The sequence below is a fragment of the Canis aureus genome, chromosome 18 (assembly GCF_053574225.1).
Source record: "Canis aureus isolate CA01 chromosome 18, VMU_Caureus_v.1.0, whole genome shotgun sequence".
Taxonomy (NCBI): Eukaryota; Metazoa; Chordata; class Mammalia; order Carnivora; family Canidae; genus Canis; species Canis aureus.
Genome location: NC_135628.1, coordinates 49,194,930 through 49,216,003, shown reverse-complemented (window position 1 = coordinate 49,216,003; position 21,074 = coordinate 49,194,930). Strand labels below are relative to the sequence as shown.

The window sequence follows — 21,074 nt, the reverse complement described above, 5'->3', positions numbered from 1 at the left end:
TATTGATTTTGGGGGGTGGGGGGGATCTCTCTACCTCCTGGATCTGAATGCCTGTTTCCCTTCCCAAGTTAGTGAAGTTCAGCTATGATTTGTTCAAATATACTTTCTGGTCCTCTGTCCCTTTCGGCGCCCTCAGGAACTCCAATTAAATGTAGATTTTTCCTTCTGAGGCTGTCATTTATTTCCCTTATCCTATCCTCATGATGTTTTAATTGTTTTTCTCTTTTTTCCTCAGTTTCCTTCCTTACCATCAACTCGTCTTCTGTGTCACTCACTCTTTCTTCTATCTCGTTAACCCTTGTCATTAGGACCTCCACTTTGGATTGCATCTCATTTAATTGATTTTTAATTTCAGCCCAATTAGATCTAAATTCTACAGTCATGAAGTCTCTTGAGTCCTTTATGCTTTTTTCTAGAGCCACCAGTAGCTTTATAATTGTGCTTCTGAAATGGCTTTCTGACATTGAATTGTAATCCAAATTTTGTAACTCTGTGGGAGAGAGGACTGTTTCTGATTCTTTCTTTTGTGGTGAGTTTTTCCTTCTAGTCATTTTGCTCAGTGCAGAGTGGCTAAAATTAAGTTGTACTGGAAAAAGGAGAAAAGAGAGAAAAAAGGAAAAGGGGGGGGACAAACAAAACAAACAACAAAGGGGGGTATCCTCTGATTCTATATACTGTAAATCCCTCGACTTTCCCTGGAACTTTCCAGCGCTGCTTGGCTAAGAACTTGCTCTTCTCCTGTCCTTCCTGCTGGTCTTCTGGGGGAGGGGCCCGCTTTGCTGATTCTCAGGTGTGTGCACCTGGGGGAGCTGCCCAGTCAGTCCCCTGCCAGGTGTACAGCTCAGTGGGAGCTGTTTATCCTGTGAGGCTCCTGCTCCCGGGCAGCCCTGCTCAGCCCCAGGCACAGGGTGACACCAAGAGGAATACCACCACTGGTGGTGGCCAGCTCTCCAGCTCTGGAGTCCGCTCCCGCAGTAACTACTGCAGCTCCCAGTCCGCAGGGGCCTGGATGGGCCAGGGAAGGGTGGCACTGATGTGCACAGCTCAGGGCCGCCCAGTGGCAGGAGCGTCTTCACTGCCCTGTGTCCTCCCGGCGTCCGCCTGTCCTGGGGGTAGCGCTGGATCCTGGGCTGTGTCCCCGTGGAGCCCTGAGCTCCAGGGCCTGCACCTCTGGAATCGTGCTTCTGGTACTGCGCAGCCCCCTCTGTGCGGATTTGCCACCTGAGCTGAGCCGCTGCTCAAGGTGTTACCGAGCTGCGCAGCCCCCTCTGTGCAGAGCCGCTGCTGGAGCTGACGCTTGGGCTCCTCCCAGGACCCTGCCGGGATGCGCTCCGGCCCTTTCTGGTGCTGGTGGTGTGGCGAGCTCTCCCCCGGGGCGCAGGTCCTCAGTTAGTGCCCCTGGGAGCCTGAGGGCATCCACGCCCTTCCTGGGATCCTGCTCCAACTCCCTGGGAGCACCTTTCCCTTCAGGAAGATTGGTAAAGCTCCTGCCTCTCCGGGTCGGGGCTTTCCTGTCCTGGGGGCACTCACCGCTTGGCCTTAGCCCGGCTCTTCGCAGGGCCCCTCCCCCCTTGGATGCTTTTTTATTTCTTTATTTTTTTTTTTCGTCTTCCTACCTTGATAGAAGCGAGAACTCGTCTCTCTGTAGCATTCCAGCTGTTCTCTCTTTAAATCTCTGGCCGAATTTGTAGGTTTTCAGGATGATTTGAAAGTTATCTAGGTAAGTTGGTGGGGACAGGTGACTTGGGGACCCTACTCCTCAGCCATCTTGCCCCGCCTGTATTGGGTTTTTTAGGAGGTCATGTAATTGAGGTGTTTTTTAAACTTCTATTATGTAGAAAATTGCTCCTTGAGATCACTGCATAATTAAGAATTCCGCCAAATTCCTTGTTTAAATAACTTTCAATTTTTAATTGAAGTATAACCAAATTTTTTTCTTTACTTTTGTAATTCCTTTTATGTTTCATAATTAAATTTCACGTTCATGATACTAAGGGGACATTTCACATGAATATATCATCAGAGTATTTAGGAACATACTTAAAATATCTTTATATAATGAGAAAACTTAGGATGGATTTTCCTGGTTTGATTTTTAGGAATTTGGGTACATACACATACACAGAAGCTGGAGTGTTTTGGCTATTAATCTAGGCCATTGTGACCATAAAAAAGATTTCTTTATTCAATCCTGTGGTTTCTTTTCCCACACTCAGTGTATTTTGGATATTAATTAAAAATATATCTTTAAAAATTATTTCCTTTAACAATATTGTGTATTTATTGGAATATTAAAATAATAATAGTTAATATTCACTATTAAGTCCCCTTAGTACTTGTAGGCAGTTGTTTGTCAAACAAGGATCTGTAAGACCTAGTATTTTCCAGTCTTTTTCCTGTCATTAGCTGATTCTATCTCTTTTATTAAAGAAGCATCTATTTTCCTGGTTTAAAATTCTTACTCTGACCTGTTACATAATGTGGTTGTTGTGATAATGTGTAAAGAATTTGAACTATAAAAGTAGTGGATATTTATGATTTAAGTCTTACTCAGGATGAAGCTTCTAACAAAGTTTGTATCAGTATAGAAGGAATTTGAAGAAGTGGTAGTTTTCGTAGTTTTGGATCAGTGTGGGTGGTGGTTTATATATGTACGTGTAGCAGTGGCTCTGAGAAGAGAAACAACTTCCCAAGGCTGTCATGACTGTGCAAGTAGGTGGAGAGTCTTAGGCTTTTGTGAATCATATGGGCTTTAATGTTTTTAATTTCAAAATAATTTCATACAGAAAAGTTACAGATGCAGTAACAAAGAATTCCTGCATATTTTCATCCAGATTTGTCAACCATTTATAACATTTTACCAGGGTTTCTTCTATGTATACATATGCATATTATTATTTTCAGAATCACTTGAGAGTAATGGCCAATATGATGCCCCTTTATAATACTTTAAGATGTGTATCCTCTTAAAAAATTGTTGATTTATTTATGGGGGGGGGGCATGAGCGAATGGAGGGAAGGGGCAGAGGGAGAGAGAGAAAAAAACTTCAGGACCTGAGCCAAAACCAAGAGTCAGATCAACCAACTCTGCCACCCATTCATCCCCAAGATGTATATCCTTAAATAAAGGGCATTTATCATAGTATTATTATCAAAATCAGAATATGTAATTTTTAATTTAGCAAATGTTTGCTTAGTTGGAGCAAAGTGTAGGTAAAGTGAAAGTATAATCTAGAAACTATACTTTCTACAATATAGAAAGTAGTTGCTTAAGGAAATTACAGTCTGCTTAATGAGTAATAAATCAATTACAGAAAATTACTCTATTTTAAAATAAGATCTGTGATGTAATGAGATTTATACAAGGTATTTAAAAAGGTACTCTAGAAATATGAAAAAAGCATTCACTTAACATAGGGAATCAGTGAAATAGTTCCTGATGGTGCTGAGTAAGCCCAAGAGATAAAAATGCCCTGTTGAAGGACAGTGGGAGGGATTCACATCCCAGAATTCATCCTTTATCTTATTTCTGCCCTTGACAAAGTTCTGAGGATGAATATGTTACTGCAATAACTTCATACTGAAATATCAGCAATATGTTAAGATAGGACAGTTTCTATTTCCATGAAACTTGATGTAGTGCTTTTTTCCTTTTAATTAATAAATTTTAACCTAACTTTATTGGGCTAATAAGAAATAGATTTCCTTTCCTAAGCACTTGTCCCTGTGTTGTTTTTTAATAATATCTTCTCAGTTATTAAAGACAAGAAGTAATGGCGTTGGTGAGCTGTAATTACCTTAAAGGAATGGAAGGAATGTTTTTAAAAACTTAATGAAGCCACTGTCAATCTAAAGCATAAGGAATAGTCACTGTTTTTATATTTCTATCATTTATATACTAAATTTTATACATGTAAGCTATTCTCACATTCACTATAATTTTCCTGAGTTAGAAATAGCCTTATATAATTTTTAGACTGCTAGTTTAAGATAAAAAGGAGTGAAAGAGGCATAGTTAGACTGATAATATAACTGTAGCAAAATTTTGAAAATCTAGTTACTGAAAATAGCTTGTGATAAGGTGGTTTCTTCAGTATGAAAATTTTATAAATTGTTTTAGAATAAGGTCTATAGTGCCAACCACTTTTATAGGGAATGTAACTGAACTGTTTCACTGGTCTTTATTTCTTAAGCAGATGTTTTAAGAATCTGTTGTAAATTTATATAAATGCTTAAATGTGGATTTTTAGCTTTTTGTTACTTTTTTTTGAGTTCACATATACATTCAGTGTTTTATGTGTTAACATTTGGACATTTGGTAAGGGAATTCCCATAATGGAATTTCAGACTGTATTTGATAATATGCTATTTCTTTTGCAATCTGTTACTTATTGTTTTTTGGTTTAAAAAAAAGGGTTTTTTTTTTTAAGATTTATGTATTTGAGAGAGAGAGGCGCATGCCCACTCTCATGTGTGAGACGGGGGAGGGGCAGAGGAAAAGGGAGACCAGCAGAGCCAGGAGCTTTGTGTCTCTGTCCCATAGATCCCTGAGATCATGACATGAACTGAAATCAGCAGTTGGATGCCCAACCTACTAGGTCACCCAGGTACCCCTAAAAGGATTTTTTGATGTTTTTTTTTCTTGATATCCTAATTATGTTTTTTTTGTAGAAATGAATGCATTTTGATAGCATCATACTAAAAGAGCTGTAATTTATATGAATTTGCCTTAGAAAACAAATTTACTCATCTGATTTTTTAATCCTTTGGCTTGGTCTTTAATACCTTTGGATAATAAATGTAAAATCCTTTTTTTTTTTTTTTTTAATTTTTAATATTAGGAATTTGGGGTCAGAGAACCCAAGCAAATGATGATATGTATTATATTTTCAGAAGAACAAAGTATGTTTTGAGCAGGCCAAAGTCATACTCCGCATTCTTAGTATCCTAGAATATACATTTTTAAAATTTCTAAGCTATCTTCATAATTTTTTAATGGCTCTTGTGGATATTTTCCTGCTGCTTTGTGTCCTATTCATGACTGAAATTCAAAGATGAGTTTGGTATACACAAGTTAAAAACATGGAACAGTATTTCTTAGGGGTCTTTATACAATTTTGGTCCCCCAAAATACACTGATCTTACATTTTTGACTTTATTATTATAAAAGACATGTATATACATGCAGTTCTTTGGAATCTTATCAGAGGAGGGCTTCCCCAGCCATAGTTAAGTAGCCCAAAACAACTTTATTTCTAAATCTTAACACAATTTCTGACACATTCTAAGCATCAGTAAATGTTTGTTCTCCTTAGTTATTTTTAGTGTAGTTATTGTGTTATTTGTTACTACATAAGAAATTACTTCCAAAAAGGAATGGCTTAAAATAACAATAAATGTTTTATTATCTCCTTGTTTCTATGGGTCAGGAAATTAGGAGCAGCGTAGCTGGGTGGTTCAGGTTGAATGTCTCTCATGAGGTTACAGTGAAGATGTCAGCAGGGGCTGTGGTCATCTGAATGTTATTTTGAACCTAATGGCTATAAATTTTATATTTTTCAGACTATGTCTTCAGCAGTGGTACAGTTATATGCAGCAGATCGTAACTGTATGTGGTCAAAGAAGTGTAGCGGTGTTGCTTGTCTTGTTAAGGACAATCCACAGAGATCTTATTTTTTAAGAATATTTGATATTAAGGTGAGTTTTGTTTCCAATTTAAATGGTGGGTGAATAGGTTTTTTAACCTCAGTTATAATTTATATATGTAGTTATATATATAATTTTGATTCATCCTGCATATTAGAAGAATGAAACTTGGTTTTAGGTAATGAAACTTGGGCATTGCAAACAAACAGGAATAGGTTGTAAGCCAGAATTAATAGCTTCCTATTTTATCTTTCAACTGCCACCACACGTTAAAGGATTTGTTTGTTTTTTAAATACCTTTACATCTTGGGCTTTCCCTATGTTCTCTTTTTCTAATGATATTCTTTTATTCCATTTTGTCCATTACAGAGTAGCATATATAGTTCTTTCAGGGAATTATAAAAGTATATTTTAGTTTAGTATGTACTGTTAGTTACTTCAGCCTAGGTTTAAAGCCTTATACAATACCTATAATAATGTATTTGCTACCAATTTTTCCTTATGTTGTTTCTTAACATAGGTATGTTCAGATTTTCACAGCTTTGTATCTCTCACATTTAAACACATATCCACATTGTCCTAGATTGGATGCCCATTCTCAGGTATTCATCTTATAGTTGATGTTGATTACCTTTTTGCAGAGATGACGTCTCCATTTATCTTTTTTTTTTTTCCATTTATCTTTTAAAACCTTTTCTGTAGGTAGACTTTTATAATATGTATATGTGGAATAATTACCTCCCAAAAAATTGAACTCTCCTGGGGGATGCTTAAGGGCAGATAGATTGTAGCCAAACTGTTTACTTCTCTGGGCCTTGGCTTATTAATTTATAAAATGGAAAACCATCTGGGTCTATTGCAAAGTGTTTTCCTGAGATTCAATAAGAGTTAAGTTACTGTGCTTTGTAACTTAGCGCTTCTTAACATCCACTTTTCCATTCTACAAGACAGCTGAGAAATGTGGCATATTGCTGTTATCAGTGGCTTACTGCCGGCAGTGATTCTAGGAAATAGGGAACATATGCATAGTTTGCAAGAAACTGCTTAGTTTTTTTGACATATTTCTCCTTGTTAGTGAGAAACACTCTTTAGAAATCAAGTGCACATATAACTCCACTGAGAAGAAAGGAATTGCATTATATGTGTGTATAGCATATTCTGGATATTTTTAAATCATGATCTAGGTAGAACTTTGCTTTCAAAATAGGGTAATACTTATATTTCTCTAACCACTTATTTCTAATTGTAGGTAACCATTGCTGAATACTTGCAGTTAGCCACCTTTGGTATTAAGTTTAATTATATTTCTTCTACTGTGGCCGTAGATATGACAGTCCAGTCATCCCTGGGTCTCTTAATCATACTTTAACCTTCGTGCACTTCAATCATCAGTCTCTTTCTGCACATGATTGATACTAACTACTTTTACCAGTATTTAACTAGAGGGCCAGTGTGTAAAAGTTAGGAATTCAAAGATTATTAATGAACAGTACAGAAGGTATATTTGACCTTCCCATCACCTGCAGGGGTGAGGAAAAGAGCATGAAATGTTCCTGTAATACTTGATAGCACACAGTCTATTGCTGATGGAACTATGCATTGATAATCAGTGCATGTGCAACAGTATTCTACTCTTGTCTAACATTGATGATCTAGTAATTGTTTTAGTTTTATATTTGACTGAGTAACTATATTTGGGAATATAAATCTAATGAAATTATATCTTAGCATACTGAATTAAACTCAACTTGATAGGTAGTTTTTATGAAAGAAACTTCAGAATTTACTGTTTTATTAAGAAATTACTGATTAAATTATGTTATTTATGTTATACACGTGTTTTCTGTACATTTAAAAGCTAATGTTAATATAAGCAATTCCCTGAATATGAGTCATCTATTTTGTTTTATTCCTGGAGATTCTTCTTGGTAACTATTTGTTTTATTCCTGGAGATTCTTCTTGGTAACTCTTATTTGAACTTTTTTCTAGGATGGGAAACTATTGTGGGAACAAGAGTTATACAATAACTTTGTATATAATAGTCCTAGAGGATATTTTCATACCTTTGCTGGAGATGTAAGTCATATATTTTTATAGCCCTGTGTAATGTTATTGTTTTTACATTTGTCTGTGGAAAGCATTTATAAGCTTTTTATGCAAACACTGTATAAAGTAAAAAGAATTATTTTACTTTCAAAGCTTCTTCATAGATAGTATAGCTAAATTGGAAGAAATGGCTAAGATTTTAAAGGGCCAAAAAAAAAAAAAAAAGATTTCAAAGAGTACTGTAAATATAATTTGCTGTGTAGAAAAGAAATTTGTTTTTTCATCATCTTTCTGTCTTTGGGCAAATAGCTTAACCTTTTTGGGATTTAGTTTTCTTATTTATAAAAATGAAATCTTCATTGCCCACTAAACTATAGTATCATTTAAACATTAAATATTAAATTGCAATTCAAAATGTGTGTGTGTGTGTGTGTGTGTGTATGTGTGTGAGAGAGAGAGAAAGAATAGTTCATGGCCTAGAAAAGTGCTAAAATACAATAAATGTGTGTAAAAGGAGAACAGATTTTTAAAAATATATTGCTTATACTTGAGGAAGATGTTAGAAAGATTTTCGTACCATATGCTCACAAGGATTGTTCGAGTGACAAGGTTATAGGTGATTTTAATTTTCTTTATTTTCATATTTGTATTTCCTAAATTTTCTATAATGAGAAACAAGGTTGGATTAGATGATACATCTTTTCAAAAAGTATTTTTTTCTCTAGCTGTTTTTTTCACATTTTCCTTAATAAAATATAAATATATGTGTGTGTGTATGTATATATGTGTGTGTGTGTGTGTGTGTGCATTAAATGCCATTGTTGTTAATGGCAGTGTGTTTCCACATTTTAATTTATCTGAATTAAGATAATAATTTAAATAATATCTACAATTAAGCTGTAAAATAAAAATATAACTTAGTAAAGGTAGACCTGACCTGCATTTGACCAACTTTTCCAGTGTTTGCCTTTTCTAAAATCTAAATTATTTTACAGAGCTCTGTTGAATGATAAATTCAATATGCTATTGTGTTTTTTTTTGTTGAAGATGGAGTATTCCATTTAATATTTGAATGTCCACTATGAGAGCCAGCCTTTCTAATAGTAGTCTTTTACTTTGCCTTCTCCATGCCGTTACCATTCTTAAGTAATTCGATAGAATTAAAACTAAGCTAAATAAGTGCTTATCTGCTTAGTAAACTCAACTTTCCTTCTTCAGAAATGTACTTTATTGTTTATCAACCTTTTCATTAAATAAGCTAAATTCATGTTTTTTTGTTGTGTGCCTTTTTTAATAAAAATGTTTCAGACTTGTCAAGTTGCTCTTAATTTTGCCAATGAAGAAGAAGCAAAAAAATTCCGAAAAGCAGTTACAGACTTGTTGGGCCGGCGACAAAGGAAATCTGGTAAACTTTTTTTTTTTTAAAACATGAGATGGCAAAGTATGGCTCATGGGACAGATCTGGCCCACCACTTATTTTTATAAATAAAGTTTTAGTGAGACACAGTTGTGCTCATTGACTTACATTTTGTCTGTGTAATACATCTAATGGCTGCTTTTTTTGTCACAACAATAGTTGGATAGTTACAACAAAGACCATATAGCATGCGAATCCTAAAATATTTATTCTCTGTCCCCACCCCCCCCCAAAATGTGCTAATCCTTACTTAAGAGAAATATTTTTATTAAGAACTAATTTTTTTCAGGTTTACTTAAGAACTCATTCTAATAATCTTTTTTTTGTTGTAACATTCCATAAATACTGCCTCTAACACTTGCATTTTTATGGCATTGTTCTTACATTCTTAGAATATTAAATACTTTGTGAACAAAGACTTTTAGGCAAGCATAGAAGCAAATAAGCAAAGTTGCAAACACAATCTATGAACATTGTTTTGTCTTTATTTTGTCTCTACTGTTGTCTATTATAAAACCGTAAGGAACTTAGTTTAGCACATGAGACTGTAATACATATGAAATAATTAGAGAATGATGCAGGAGAGTATAAAATTTTAAATTTATTGATATAGAAATATTTGACAACAGTGTACTAGGCCTTTCTGTTGTGAAGTGGAAGATGGATGATTAGGAAAGGTGAACCTCTCTAAAATCATCATCCTAAGCAGATCAGTTTTAGGAGAAGAAAGAACATATGGGAGATGTGATCAGCAAATAGATCCCCTTAAAACTAGCCAAGCTGTTTACTCCTTAAAAAGTTTTTCTGTATATCTGGCGGTGTGTGTTACCATAGTTCTGAAGATCAGTATATTTCAGGATGTGCTTTACCACCAAGAGGGACTAAGCCATGAAAAAATAAGACATTGGATCCAGAAAACAGGAATGTAAAATCATGTATTCCATTTTGTACATCTTTATTGTTATTTTAATGAGTTTCCAAGAGGGTGGTGAGGTAGAAATGAAAATAAAATGAACTAAGTTGTTGCCTCACAATTGCCTTCTTATTATATCTCAATTGATGAGTACATAGAATTATTAGGGACCTATTTTTTGTTACTTCTATTTGGGACCAAGGATATTTACTACTTGATTCCATGCTAGGAAAGGGTTTAAAGGTACAGAATCATTTATGGTTCAGTGCCCTATTTCAGTGACATGTGGTGCTAAGCCATGGTGCTCTCTGGGGTACCTTTTAGTTAGAATATATGACATTTCCAAATCAAAACAAGTAAAAATATTTCTTAAAATACATAATAATTGACTTTGAAATAGGAAGGTCACTTAAAGGTGTCTTTCAGCTGGTACAGGAATTTTGTTTTATGTAGATCCTAAACTTTTAAAAGCATGGTGTTTCCAAAACAGAAAGATCACATTAGGGAGACAGCTGATTCATCACTGGGTAGCACTTCGTGCTAAGTCAAACTCCAGCCTTGCTTCTCTCTAACTTAGATGTATAGAGTCTGACTTTTGGAGCAACGAAGAATTAGATTATTTTCTTTTCCTCTCAGGAGTCGTTTAATATTGGAAGCCTTCTATTGTGTTATGCCTTCACTTCTTAGTTTAACCAGTTTCAGTTTCTTACTCCTCACACGGTGTAGTTTATAGATGCATCATCCTGAATACTGTGGTCCAAATCCACTATAGAGACTTTTATGTCTTCTTCATGTGGTCCAGATTTGGAGAAGTCTGTAGTCAAATTTGAACACAGTACTCCACAAACTAGTCTTACTTATTCTTTGATGTTAAAACACCTCTTGATTTGATTAAACACTGTTCTGCTAATGTTTCTAGCCAGTACCCTCACACCAGTAACTCCCATTCTTCTTTGTTCACCAGATCTTCCCCTTTTTTCATATGAATGGCTCTCAAGCCAGAATAGTGACTTATTTGTAAATTACTTTTTAGAACTTAACCTCTGAACTTTATATTAATCTCAGTATATTTCCGTATCTGTATTATCATCAGTTTAAGAAGTTTTTCCTCTCTGGTTGCAGAGGTCATATCACCTGGGAAATGGGAGATTGACATTCATTGACATAGATAGGACTTGCTTATGTCAAATATTTTAGAAAGTTACTTCATCAGACCACCAGATGGAGTAATAAATTTATGTTTCCCATTGCCAAGATTTTTTAACTTGTCCCTCAGTTAAATTCTATTGATTTTAGTTTATATCTATTTATAAACTAATTACTTTATTATATCATTATTTATGGGTATTTCTCTTATAATTTTAGACAGTTTCATATTTGAAAATCTGTGGAAATTACATTTTTAAAAAAATTCTTCAACGACTTTTGAATTTCTTAAAGCCAAAATGATATCAAACCTGGTATGTAAGAGTGCAAAAGATTGATAGTTCTCCTGGTTTTACTCCTTCCTGATCTGCTATAACTTTTTATTATTATTTGATCTGCCTCAGTGATCAGATCTTCCTCAGTATTCTCATTACCCTTGTGCTTTCATTCAGTCCTGTGGCTTTGAAAACTGTCCATATGCTGATGCCTCCCCAAGTTTTATCTACATTGCTGACCTCTCCCCCAAGCTTCAGGCTTGTTTACTTCATTTGGACATAAGAATAGCCTTCAAACGTAACATGTCTGAGCAGAACATTTGATCTATGTTCCCTAACCCCAGTTAGACCCATTCCTACTCCTCCCCTCATCTTCCCCAACCTGGTAAAGGGCTCCATTCTGGTTCACCATGGTCTCTTATAAATCCAGTGAATCTGTTGTCTTTGTTTTCAAAAACATAATGTGAATCTATTTCTCATTGCCTCTGCTGCTCCCCTAATCTAAGCCACCGTCATTGGTCAACTGGACTACTGTAACTCCCTCACTAGTCTCCCTGCTGTCACTCAGTGCCTCCTACAACCTCTTTTCCACATTGTAGCCAAAGTTAACTTTTAAAAACATAGATTATGTCACTTGCCCTACTGAAAACCCTATAGGATCTTCCTATCATATATAGAATACAGTCTGTATTCCTTACCATGGCCTGTGGGACCCTACGTGGTGATCCAAGTCCCTGGCTCTCCTTCTGATTTATCTCCTTTTGCTCTTCTGTTGGCTCACTCCAGTCCAGGCTTTATGATGTTCCTTCGTGCTGTTCCTCCTTAGGGCCTTTAAAAATGTTCACTCTCATTTTATTCAGATGTCAGTTCCTCAGAGAAACCTTTCTTAACTACTTGTACATTGACTTAGGAATAAGACCAAATTTAGGTGAATTAATTGATTTTTATGTTGATGTTTGTATTACATATGTCTAATAATACTATTTTAATTTATTTTCAAACAGAGAAGAGGCGAGACCCCCCAAATGGTAAGCTCTTTGATACAAATTATTGATCAAGAAGATTTTAGATTGTAGTTTAATCCCTTTAGAAACATGTATCATACATTAATACTTAATGTTTAATATCTGTCATCAAATACTATTATGTCATTTTGAAATAACAAAGATGACTCTTAGAAATATACTATACTTTGGCTTTTTTGTAGGATGAAGGAGGACTAGAGAGGGTAATGATCACTATTATATCTTCATTTTGTATTGATTGATTAAGTTCAGAATCTGTATAATCCTGACTTAATGTCTTCCTTAAAGGTGGTAAATTTTGTGTAGCAACTTGTTCATTTCCTATGTTAAGATTTATGTTTTTTTCTTATTTCAAAATATTATTTCACACTGGTAATATGAAACTGGCCCCTATAAGAATGAGCACTGACTTTAATAGTGTGTTTTAAACTAATAATAGCTGTATATAGCCTTCCTTAATTTGATGATGAGCAAGCACTTGAGGTATTGAGAATTCATTTTAAAAAAGCCAAACATGTATACTGGAAAGTAAAAGCAGAATTCCAAAATGAAAAGGAAAATCCCAGATCTTTAGGGCAGAGATTCTCATCCTGGACTTCATAAATCCTCCCTGAAATAGTGTGCTAAATTTTTAAGTGTATATATTTTCTCTGAAGGTAGAGGATGCGGAGCTTTCATCACATTTAAATGAGGTCCCTGACTCTGGATGTAAGGAATCATTGCTTCAGGAATCTTCATTATAATGGAGAATAAGGCTTTTTTATTTTTATTATTTTTTTAAACATCTTGCATCCTCTCATCAGAATTTAGATGAATTATTCAGGGAAACATATAATCTATGACAACTATTGGTGATTGTTAGGGTTTGTTTCTTTTAAAAAGATATATTGCTTTCTGATTTTGTCCTTAAATTTGTTTTCCTGTTATAAAAACATGAACTAAATATTGCTGTATTAAGTTTTGGATTATTTACCTTATTATAATTTTTCAAAAAAATGACTACCTCCAGTAGGGCTTACTTTGTGCTAGGTATTATAAATGGAAATTTGTCTTTAAATGGAAATTTTAATACTTAATAGGACTGCTGTGGGGATTAAACGAAGTAATCAAAGTACTTAGCATAGTACTTACTAAATACTTGTTATCATGAAGACGACAATGACAACAATAATTATAGCAGCTACTATTTAATGATTATTTACTACCAGCCAGGCACTGCCCAGCAGTCTAATGAAGTGGCTGCTATTATCCCCATTTTATAGAAGAGCAAATGGGCACAGGTAGGTACTTGTTCAGGATCACAAAACTAGTAAGTGGTAGAGCAGGATGCAGTCTCAAGAAGTCTTAACTTCACAGCCTGGCCCCTTAATCACTATGCTACATCCATAAGGTTTTGAAGGAGGAGCTGAGACCTGGAAAGGGTAAATAACATGCCTTAAGTTACGCAACTAATACATGTCAGAGACAAAGGATGCAGGAGCTGCTGAGTCAGAAGTCCTTGATCTGTGAACTTTTACGATGTGTTAGAATTTTTTCCCTTGTCGTGTGCTCAATATTTTAATCCTTTTGAATTTATTATTCTGCAGTCTGCAAGTGGTATTGAGTACCAATGGGGAAGGCTTCCTAGCAGTGGTATGAGAAAGTAATCTGAGATTTTAAAGTGCAGATGTTGTATAAATAATATAATTAAAGTTAACGATATAAATACTTTATGGAGTTCTCAAAATTTTAATCTTTTCAATACATATAAAATGTACTTCTGAAGAGGCACCTAATCCATGAATACACAGAATTTGTGTGTGTGTGTGTATATATATATATATATATATTTTAAGATTTTATTTGAGAGGGAGAGGGAGCTCTGAGTGGGAGGAGCAGAGGGGGAAGGGAGGGAAAGAGAGGGACAAGCAGACTGTGCTAAGATATAAGATAGATCATGACCTGAGCCCAAACCAAGAGTCTGACACTTAACTGACTGAGCCACCCAGGCCCCACCATGAGTTTGGATATTCTTTATGTGTCAGTGGAGTCTCACAATTTTATTACTCCTGGTAGGAGAGGTACTCAAAGAGAGTTACTTTTGTGTGATCACTCTTGATTTTAAATCTTTAGATTTGTAGTTTTAACTTTTTGGCACAATGATTCCAAACTTCTTTTCATTAAGTGAGATTTTAAAAAAATAGTATTATTAAAAGGCAAAATTATATGGCATGTGTTGCCAGCATTTGTATATTTCTTTATAAAATATACATATAATATGGTATTAATATATTACATACACAATAAAGGATGAAATAATTATTAATAGAAATTTTAATATTTTTTCCTGCTGTGCAGTCATTTGTCTTGCTCTCTTCACTATGTGAAGACCTCTGTTTTAAGGACAGCATATTACTTTTCTGCATTTGATACACAACTAGGAGGTGCAGTGGACACCTTAACCACCTTGCGATGTCCATGCAGGTGCTTTGTCTTAAATCTTCATTTGGATGATCAGTTTAGCAGATTTTTTCAAATTGTAACTATTAAAAAGACACTTTATGTAGAAGTAACATATATTCCTGAAATGCAATTCAGTGTCTTCCTCACTAACTCCTAATTCATACATCTTTCTTTTTTCTTTATCGGTCAGTCTCACCTTTTAGCTTAGACGCTTTCCAATGATTTGTTCTCAGCTTCATGACTGCTTGACATCAGAGGCCTCTGGGCCACCTGTTTCTCAACTATTTTACCTTGGTGAGAGTTCTCTGCTTTTTATGTAATTAAGGGGAAGACTTTAGTTTGTTCTTTTAGTTTTAAAATTAACTAGAAATGCTGTTCAGTGAAAATATTAAAAAGCCTTTTCTGTGACAGTTGTCTTTAACCAGAAGATGGTAATTTTTCATTTGGGGTTTTTTTTTTTGTTTTTTTTTTTTTTTGAAAAAAGAAAGAAGGGAGGGAGAGAGAGAGAGAGAGAGAGAGAGAGAGAGAGAGAGAGAAAGAAAGAAAGAAAGAAAGAAAGAAAGAAAGAAAGAAAAAGAAAGAAAGAAGAAAAGAAAAGAAAAGAAAAGAAGAAAAGGCCCCCTCCATTATATATGTATTTAGTATATGTTCTTAGGATAAGTATAATTTCATAAATGAAATAAATTAATCTCTACGAGAAGTGATTTAAGAGTATCTCCATTACCAAATCTTCCATAAGCTTTAGTAAAAAAACATCTGGGCCTCCACAGGTTGTCAATCCTTTTAGTTTGTCACTTTTGAAACAAATATTTAATTGAGCTCTAGAACACCATTTTAAACGTATTTCCGAACACCTTCAAATTCTAAAGCAAATGACTGTTATCAACAGAAATAACCAAGTACCTAATCTCTTGATTATGTAGGAAACTTTTTTCCTAAATTTTGAAAGTTACTAGTAAATATTTATTGAATGATGAACTGTTGAAATATATAAACTGAGAGAACTAATTGGTAAGGAAGTGATATATGATAACATTGGTAAAGTTAGCATTATCAATCATCTTATAGTTTGACTTTAGTGTAAAATAGCACAGTAGTAGTTAAAGAAAGGGTGGTGGACTAGGAACCACGGTAGCAGAATTCACCTTTGCTTGTGTCACTAATTGTGTGTCACCTGAACTCTTCTCATCCTTAGTTGTCATCTATAAGATGAAAAGTTTAGAAAAACACTCTAATTTCCCAGATAATGTTAATTTTCTGTACATCTCTATAATTTGGATTTTCCTATATAGACTTAAATAAGGTTTTAACCAATACTAATGAAATTCATGTGTAATGACACTAAATAGCTAACTCAAAGACTTTATAAACTACTTGACAGCCGTGTAACAGTATATCCACATCTCCTTTTGGGGTAGGGGGAGGAGGGGAAAAACAATCTGACTACAGTGTGAGTTAAACTTTATTATTCATTCCGCATACCACTTCTGTTTGGTTCCTGTCTTCTTTAGCCTTGAACTTTCTTTAGACATAGCTGAATTATTTTCTGTAGTGAGTTGTGAATCAGGCTTACAAGAATCTTTATCAAATTTCCGAGAAATTTCAACTACTAAACTTAACTTTGCCCAAATCTATTACCATTTAAAACATCCATGGTATAATAATTTTTATGTAACCTAAAACGGCATAAAAAATGTTTTTATTTTTTTTTCTAAAAACTAATAGTTTTTTTTTGTTTTTTTGGATGATGATTCTGGTTGCTGCTTTATAGTTTATACCACCTATTTCAGGAGGGTTGGTAATGTATAAGGAGAGTGCCTCACTGATACTCCTCTAAGTCTTAAGTTACTTCTTAAATTCTATTAAGTATAAACATAAAAGAGTAAACAGTGATTCGCAAGCATCTTACTGTGGGTGGTGTTGCTGATACTAACTTGTAAAGCTAAATTATTAGAGGGAAGGCAAAAAGGGAAAGATGAGAAGTAAAAACAGATCAGTAGATAAGCCTTTGAGTATGACACCAGTTTAATCCTCTAACACTTGAATTCTGGGAATTCTCAGGAAGTCCCTTACTTTGTGAAACTACGGTAAACACTGAAATCTGATACCTGAACGAATGTGAAAAATCTAAGCATATCAGCTATTCAGTTAGCCTTCTGTATTGCACAACTAATCTTTAATTATTGATCCAGTTATTTTTATTATTCCTTGACTGAATCAGCTCATTTTAATGATCTTGTCCATATTATTCACTAGCATCCATTCTTCTCAAATAACAGTTTCCTTATCTCTTGCCAATATGAGCAACTTCCCATGGAATTTTACATGAAAATACAAATAGAACTTTTAGACACGTACATATAAGTAGACTTCGAATATGAAGGGAAGATAGCTGAATTTTGGTGATATTAAAAATACAAATCTTTCCAAAATGTTTACTTGTCCGATAAGGTGGAAGATGCCTTTTGTAAATTTATTTTAGTTCTATTTCATCTTTAATAGAGTTGAAAGAACATGGGTTATATATAATTTACCCATTTAAACATTGTTCTTTCAGGTAAATTTAATGAATAAGCTACATTCGAGGTTTTCAGTGAAATTGAATTAAAGTCAAATTGGCATTTAGTTATCACCTAATGTACGGGTAGCCTGTAATTTCTTGGGATTTTTGTTTGCCATTCTTTGATTGTGTCAGGAGTCCTCAAGACCACCCCATGGTTGATTTGCTGGAAGAACTCAATAGAACCATAAAGTGAGGTGCTCATGGCAAAGATTCACAACAGTGAAAGGTTATAAAACAAAATCAACAAAGGGAAAGACACCTAGGGTTAGGTCTGAGGGAAACCGTACACAACTTTGCCATGATCTTCTTCCATTGGAGTCAGAAAGGATGCACATAATTCTTCCACTAATAAATTGTTAAAACACATGTGAAATGTCCCAAAGAGAAACTCAGTAGGGATTCAGTGCCGAGCTTATTGGGTGCTACTTTCACATAGTCCTCCTTTGTCTAGCACATACCAAGGTTCTAGTTTCCCAGAAAAAAAGTAGGCATTTAGCCTTAAGTACATTGTTAGCACAAATAGTTGAGGCACAACTAGCCCATCTTCTTAGAGAATGATAAAAACCTTCTTGGAATTCTATTTTCCGGATGCCAGCTCAAAGCAAACCTTTAAGCCTAAGGATGGCAGTCTCAAACCTGCTGTGTTAATAACTGTTTCTCTGTGCAATTTTGGTTGCATTTTATTCAACATTTTAAAAGTTGTCATTAATGTACTCATCTCAGAAATTTAGTCTAAGAGGTTTTATCAGAGAATCCTATATTAAAGTGGACTCTACAGAATATGTGATACCATTTAGTTAAATTTGTAAGGAATTTTTAAATTGAATACATTTAATTTAGACTCTCATGCTTTTAAGACCAAGAATATTTTTGTGAATTTAGAACAGATTTTGTATATTATGTTTAGTGTCACTCCTAAGGGTTCTATTAAATAATATATGAAAATGCTGAGATATTTTCACTGTTGATTTTTGTGGAAGATTAGTGTTTTGAGAATTTTTCAATCTTGTTAAGCCCTGTACTTATAATGGTCAATGTGCATATATGTTGATAGGGAAAATATTATTGGACTTACATGTGGTAGTTTTGGAAAATATAGTAGTAATAATTGTATAAGTAATTTTTCCCCTCATGGACTAATAAAGTTGAAATAAGATTAGATTTGTCAGATTTTTTTAAAAAGTATATGCTCTTTTTAATTTTTATTATTCTTGTTATATGATACCACTTTACCAACAAGTAATATGATGCATGTGAGGCTATCATAGTCAAAATTTAATGCATTAGACCAATTAAATTTCAATTCTTACTGAAAATTTATATTTTCAATGAAATTTAGTGTTATAAGTTCGCTTTGAAATAACATCTATGCTAATGTGTTTAAGAATTTATGATAGCCTTTTGAAATTTAGGCAGTACTTTATCCTTATTTATAAAAAATTCACCTGCAAGTTCAAAATTTAAATATATATGTGAAGTGGTCCTACTTCAGAGAAAGATATTTGTTATAAATTATTTTTTTGTTATAAATTATTAATATAATAATTGTTATCTTAAATTATATCCCTTTCATATTGTTTTGCAGGTCCTAATCTACCCATGGCAACAGTTGACATCAAAAATCCAGAAATCACAACCAATAGATTTTATGGTCCACAAGTCAATAACATCTCCCATACCAAAGAAAAGAAAAAAGGAAAAGCTAAAAAGAAGAGATTAACCAAGGCAGATATTGGAACACCAAGCAATTTCCAGTGAGAGTTCTTTTTGTTTTTCTTATCTTGATTTACTCATTGCTGCTTTTGAGTTTTACCTTATTAGAAAATTTTGTTTTCTCTTTGGGAGAACCCTTACATGTATTATTTGCATACCTTTTTCACTATAGATTTTGGTGGAAGTTCCCCCCCGCCCCCCCCCCCCCCCCCTTAAGGCTATTATAGCTCACTAGAGTTTCTATGAATCTTACAGTTATTTACTTTTCTACCCGTCAGGAAAGAAAGATGGAAGTCGTTTCTTTAAATAATTGTTGGACATAATGATTTCTTACTTTTTTCCTATAAATGTTATTTGGAAATTTTTTAGAAGCACTGCCTTAATTCATTTGAGCTGCTATAACAGAATACCATAGACAGAGTAGCTTAGAAGTAGCAGAAATTTATTTCTACAGTTCTGGAGACTATAGAAGAGACAGGCAAAATTTAGTGTCTGGTGAGGGTCCCCACTGCCTGGTTAATAGACAGCTGTTTTTTTGGCTGTCTCCCTCTTACGTTGGAAGAGGGCAGGAGAGCTCCCTGGGCCCTTTTTTTTTTTAAGAGCACTAATCCCATTCTGAAATCCATTCTCAAAACCTAATCACCTCCCTAAATCCTTGCCTCCAAATGCTATCACATTGGGGATTAGGTAAACATAGGAATTGTTAGGGGACACAAACATTTAGTTTATAGTAGGCATCAAACCTTTGGTATTTATCTGACCTATTTTAAGCATTTTCAATACATCATTTCATTAGCTCATTACAAAACTATCCTCTCATCCTCTCATATAATGCTTGTATTCTTCTGTTAGTTTGACAGTTGAGGAAATGGATGCTCAGAAAGATTGTGCAAAAATGTTAAAATTCATTTAGCAGAACCACTGCTAGAATCCTGGCCTCCTGACTCCTCACACAGTTTTTCCCTGAATATGAGTATGTCTGTGAGAATTATTAGTTCAGGCTCAAAATTTATTGGTTGGATTGGATTTCATATATTTTATGCTTTAAATGTTCTTTATGTATTTTCTGTTTTTTATTTATATGTATTTTTTTTGTCTACTTCTTTAGGCATATTGGACATGTTGGTTGGGATCCGAATACTGGCTTTGATGTAAGTGTCTTTGCAAGCCATAAATGTTATTGCTCTAAATATGTGGGAATACTATGGCCTTTGTGTAGGTTTTTATTATTATTCTTTTTTTGTGAATTCTAGCATTTATTTGAATGTGTTTATGTATATATTCCACTGAGGTTGGAAGTCTTAGTGTTGTTCTGTCATTTATGGCTATGTCTCTAAAGACAAAGATTTTATTTTTTAATTTATTTTTTTAAAGATTTTATTTATTCACGAGAGACACATAGAGGCAGAGGTAGAAAGAGGCTTCATGGAGGGAGCCCGATGTGGGACTTGATCCTGGGACCAGGATCACACCCTGAGCTGAAGGCAGACACTTAACTGCTGAGCCACCCAGGTGTCCCTAGACAAAGGTTTTATACTCCTTTGGTTTATATACTATAACATAGGGACACCTGAGTGACTCAGTTGCTTAAACGTCCAACTCCTGGTTTCAACTCCAGTCATGATCTTAGGGTCATGAGATTGAATCCCGCGTTGGCTCTGTGCTCAGCATGGAGTCCGCTCAAGGTTCTCTCTCTCCCTCTCCCCCTGCCTCCTCTCCCTGCTTGCACATGGATGTTCTCTCTTTCTCTCTCTCAAATAAATAAATAATCAATCTTATATACTGTGATATAAAATTCTTGGGTGTTAAAAGCCAAGAGAAGAAAATCATTTCTGCTAACTGATCATTTTAGGGGAATGTATGCCAAATTACTGGAAAGTACTATAA

At 34.5% G+C, this 21,074-nt stretch overlaps 1 protein-coding gene across 3 annotated transcripts in view; it reads left to right on the top strand.

Annotated features, from left to right (window-relative positions):
- WASL (WASP like actin nucleation promoting factor) overlaps positions 1-21,074 on the top strand; it is a 73,051-nt gene that overhangs the window by 36,500 nt on the left and 15,477 nt on the right. Inside the window, exons 1-7 of one of the 3 annotated variants that reach the window (XM_077857180.1) lie at positions 4,584-4,607; positions 5,563-5,697; positions 7,637-7,723; positions 9,002-9,098; positions 12,449-12,472; positions 19,060-19,228; positions 20,296-20,338. In XM_077857180.1, the coding sequence (XP_077713306.1) occupies positions 5,566-5,697; positions 7,637-7,723; positions 9,002-9,098; positions 12,449-12,472; positions 19,060-19,228; positions 20,296-20,338 (552 nt within the window). In that variant the 5' untranslated portion in view covers positions 4,584-4,607; positions 5,563-5,565. Of the gene's footprint in view, positions 1-4,583; positions 4,608-5,562; positions 5,698-7,636; positions 7,724-9,001; positions 9,099-12,448; positions 12,473-19,059; positions 19,229-20,295; positions 20,339-21,074 lie in introns of those variants that run through there. The other 2 variants (XM_077857178.1, XM_077857179.1) reach the window with 2 other exon arrangements.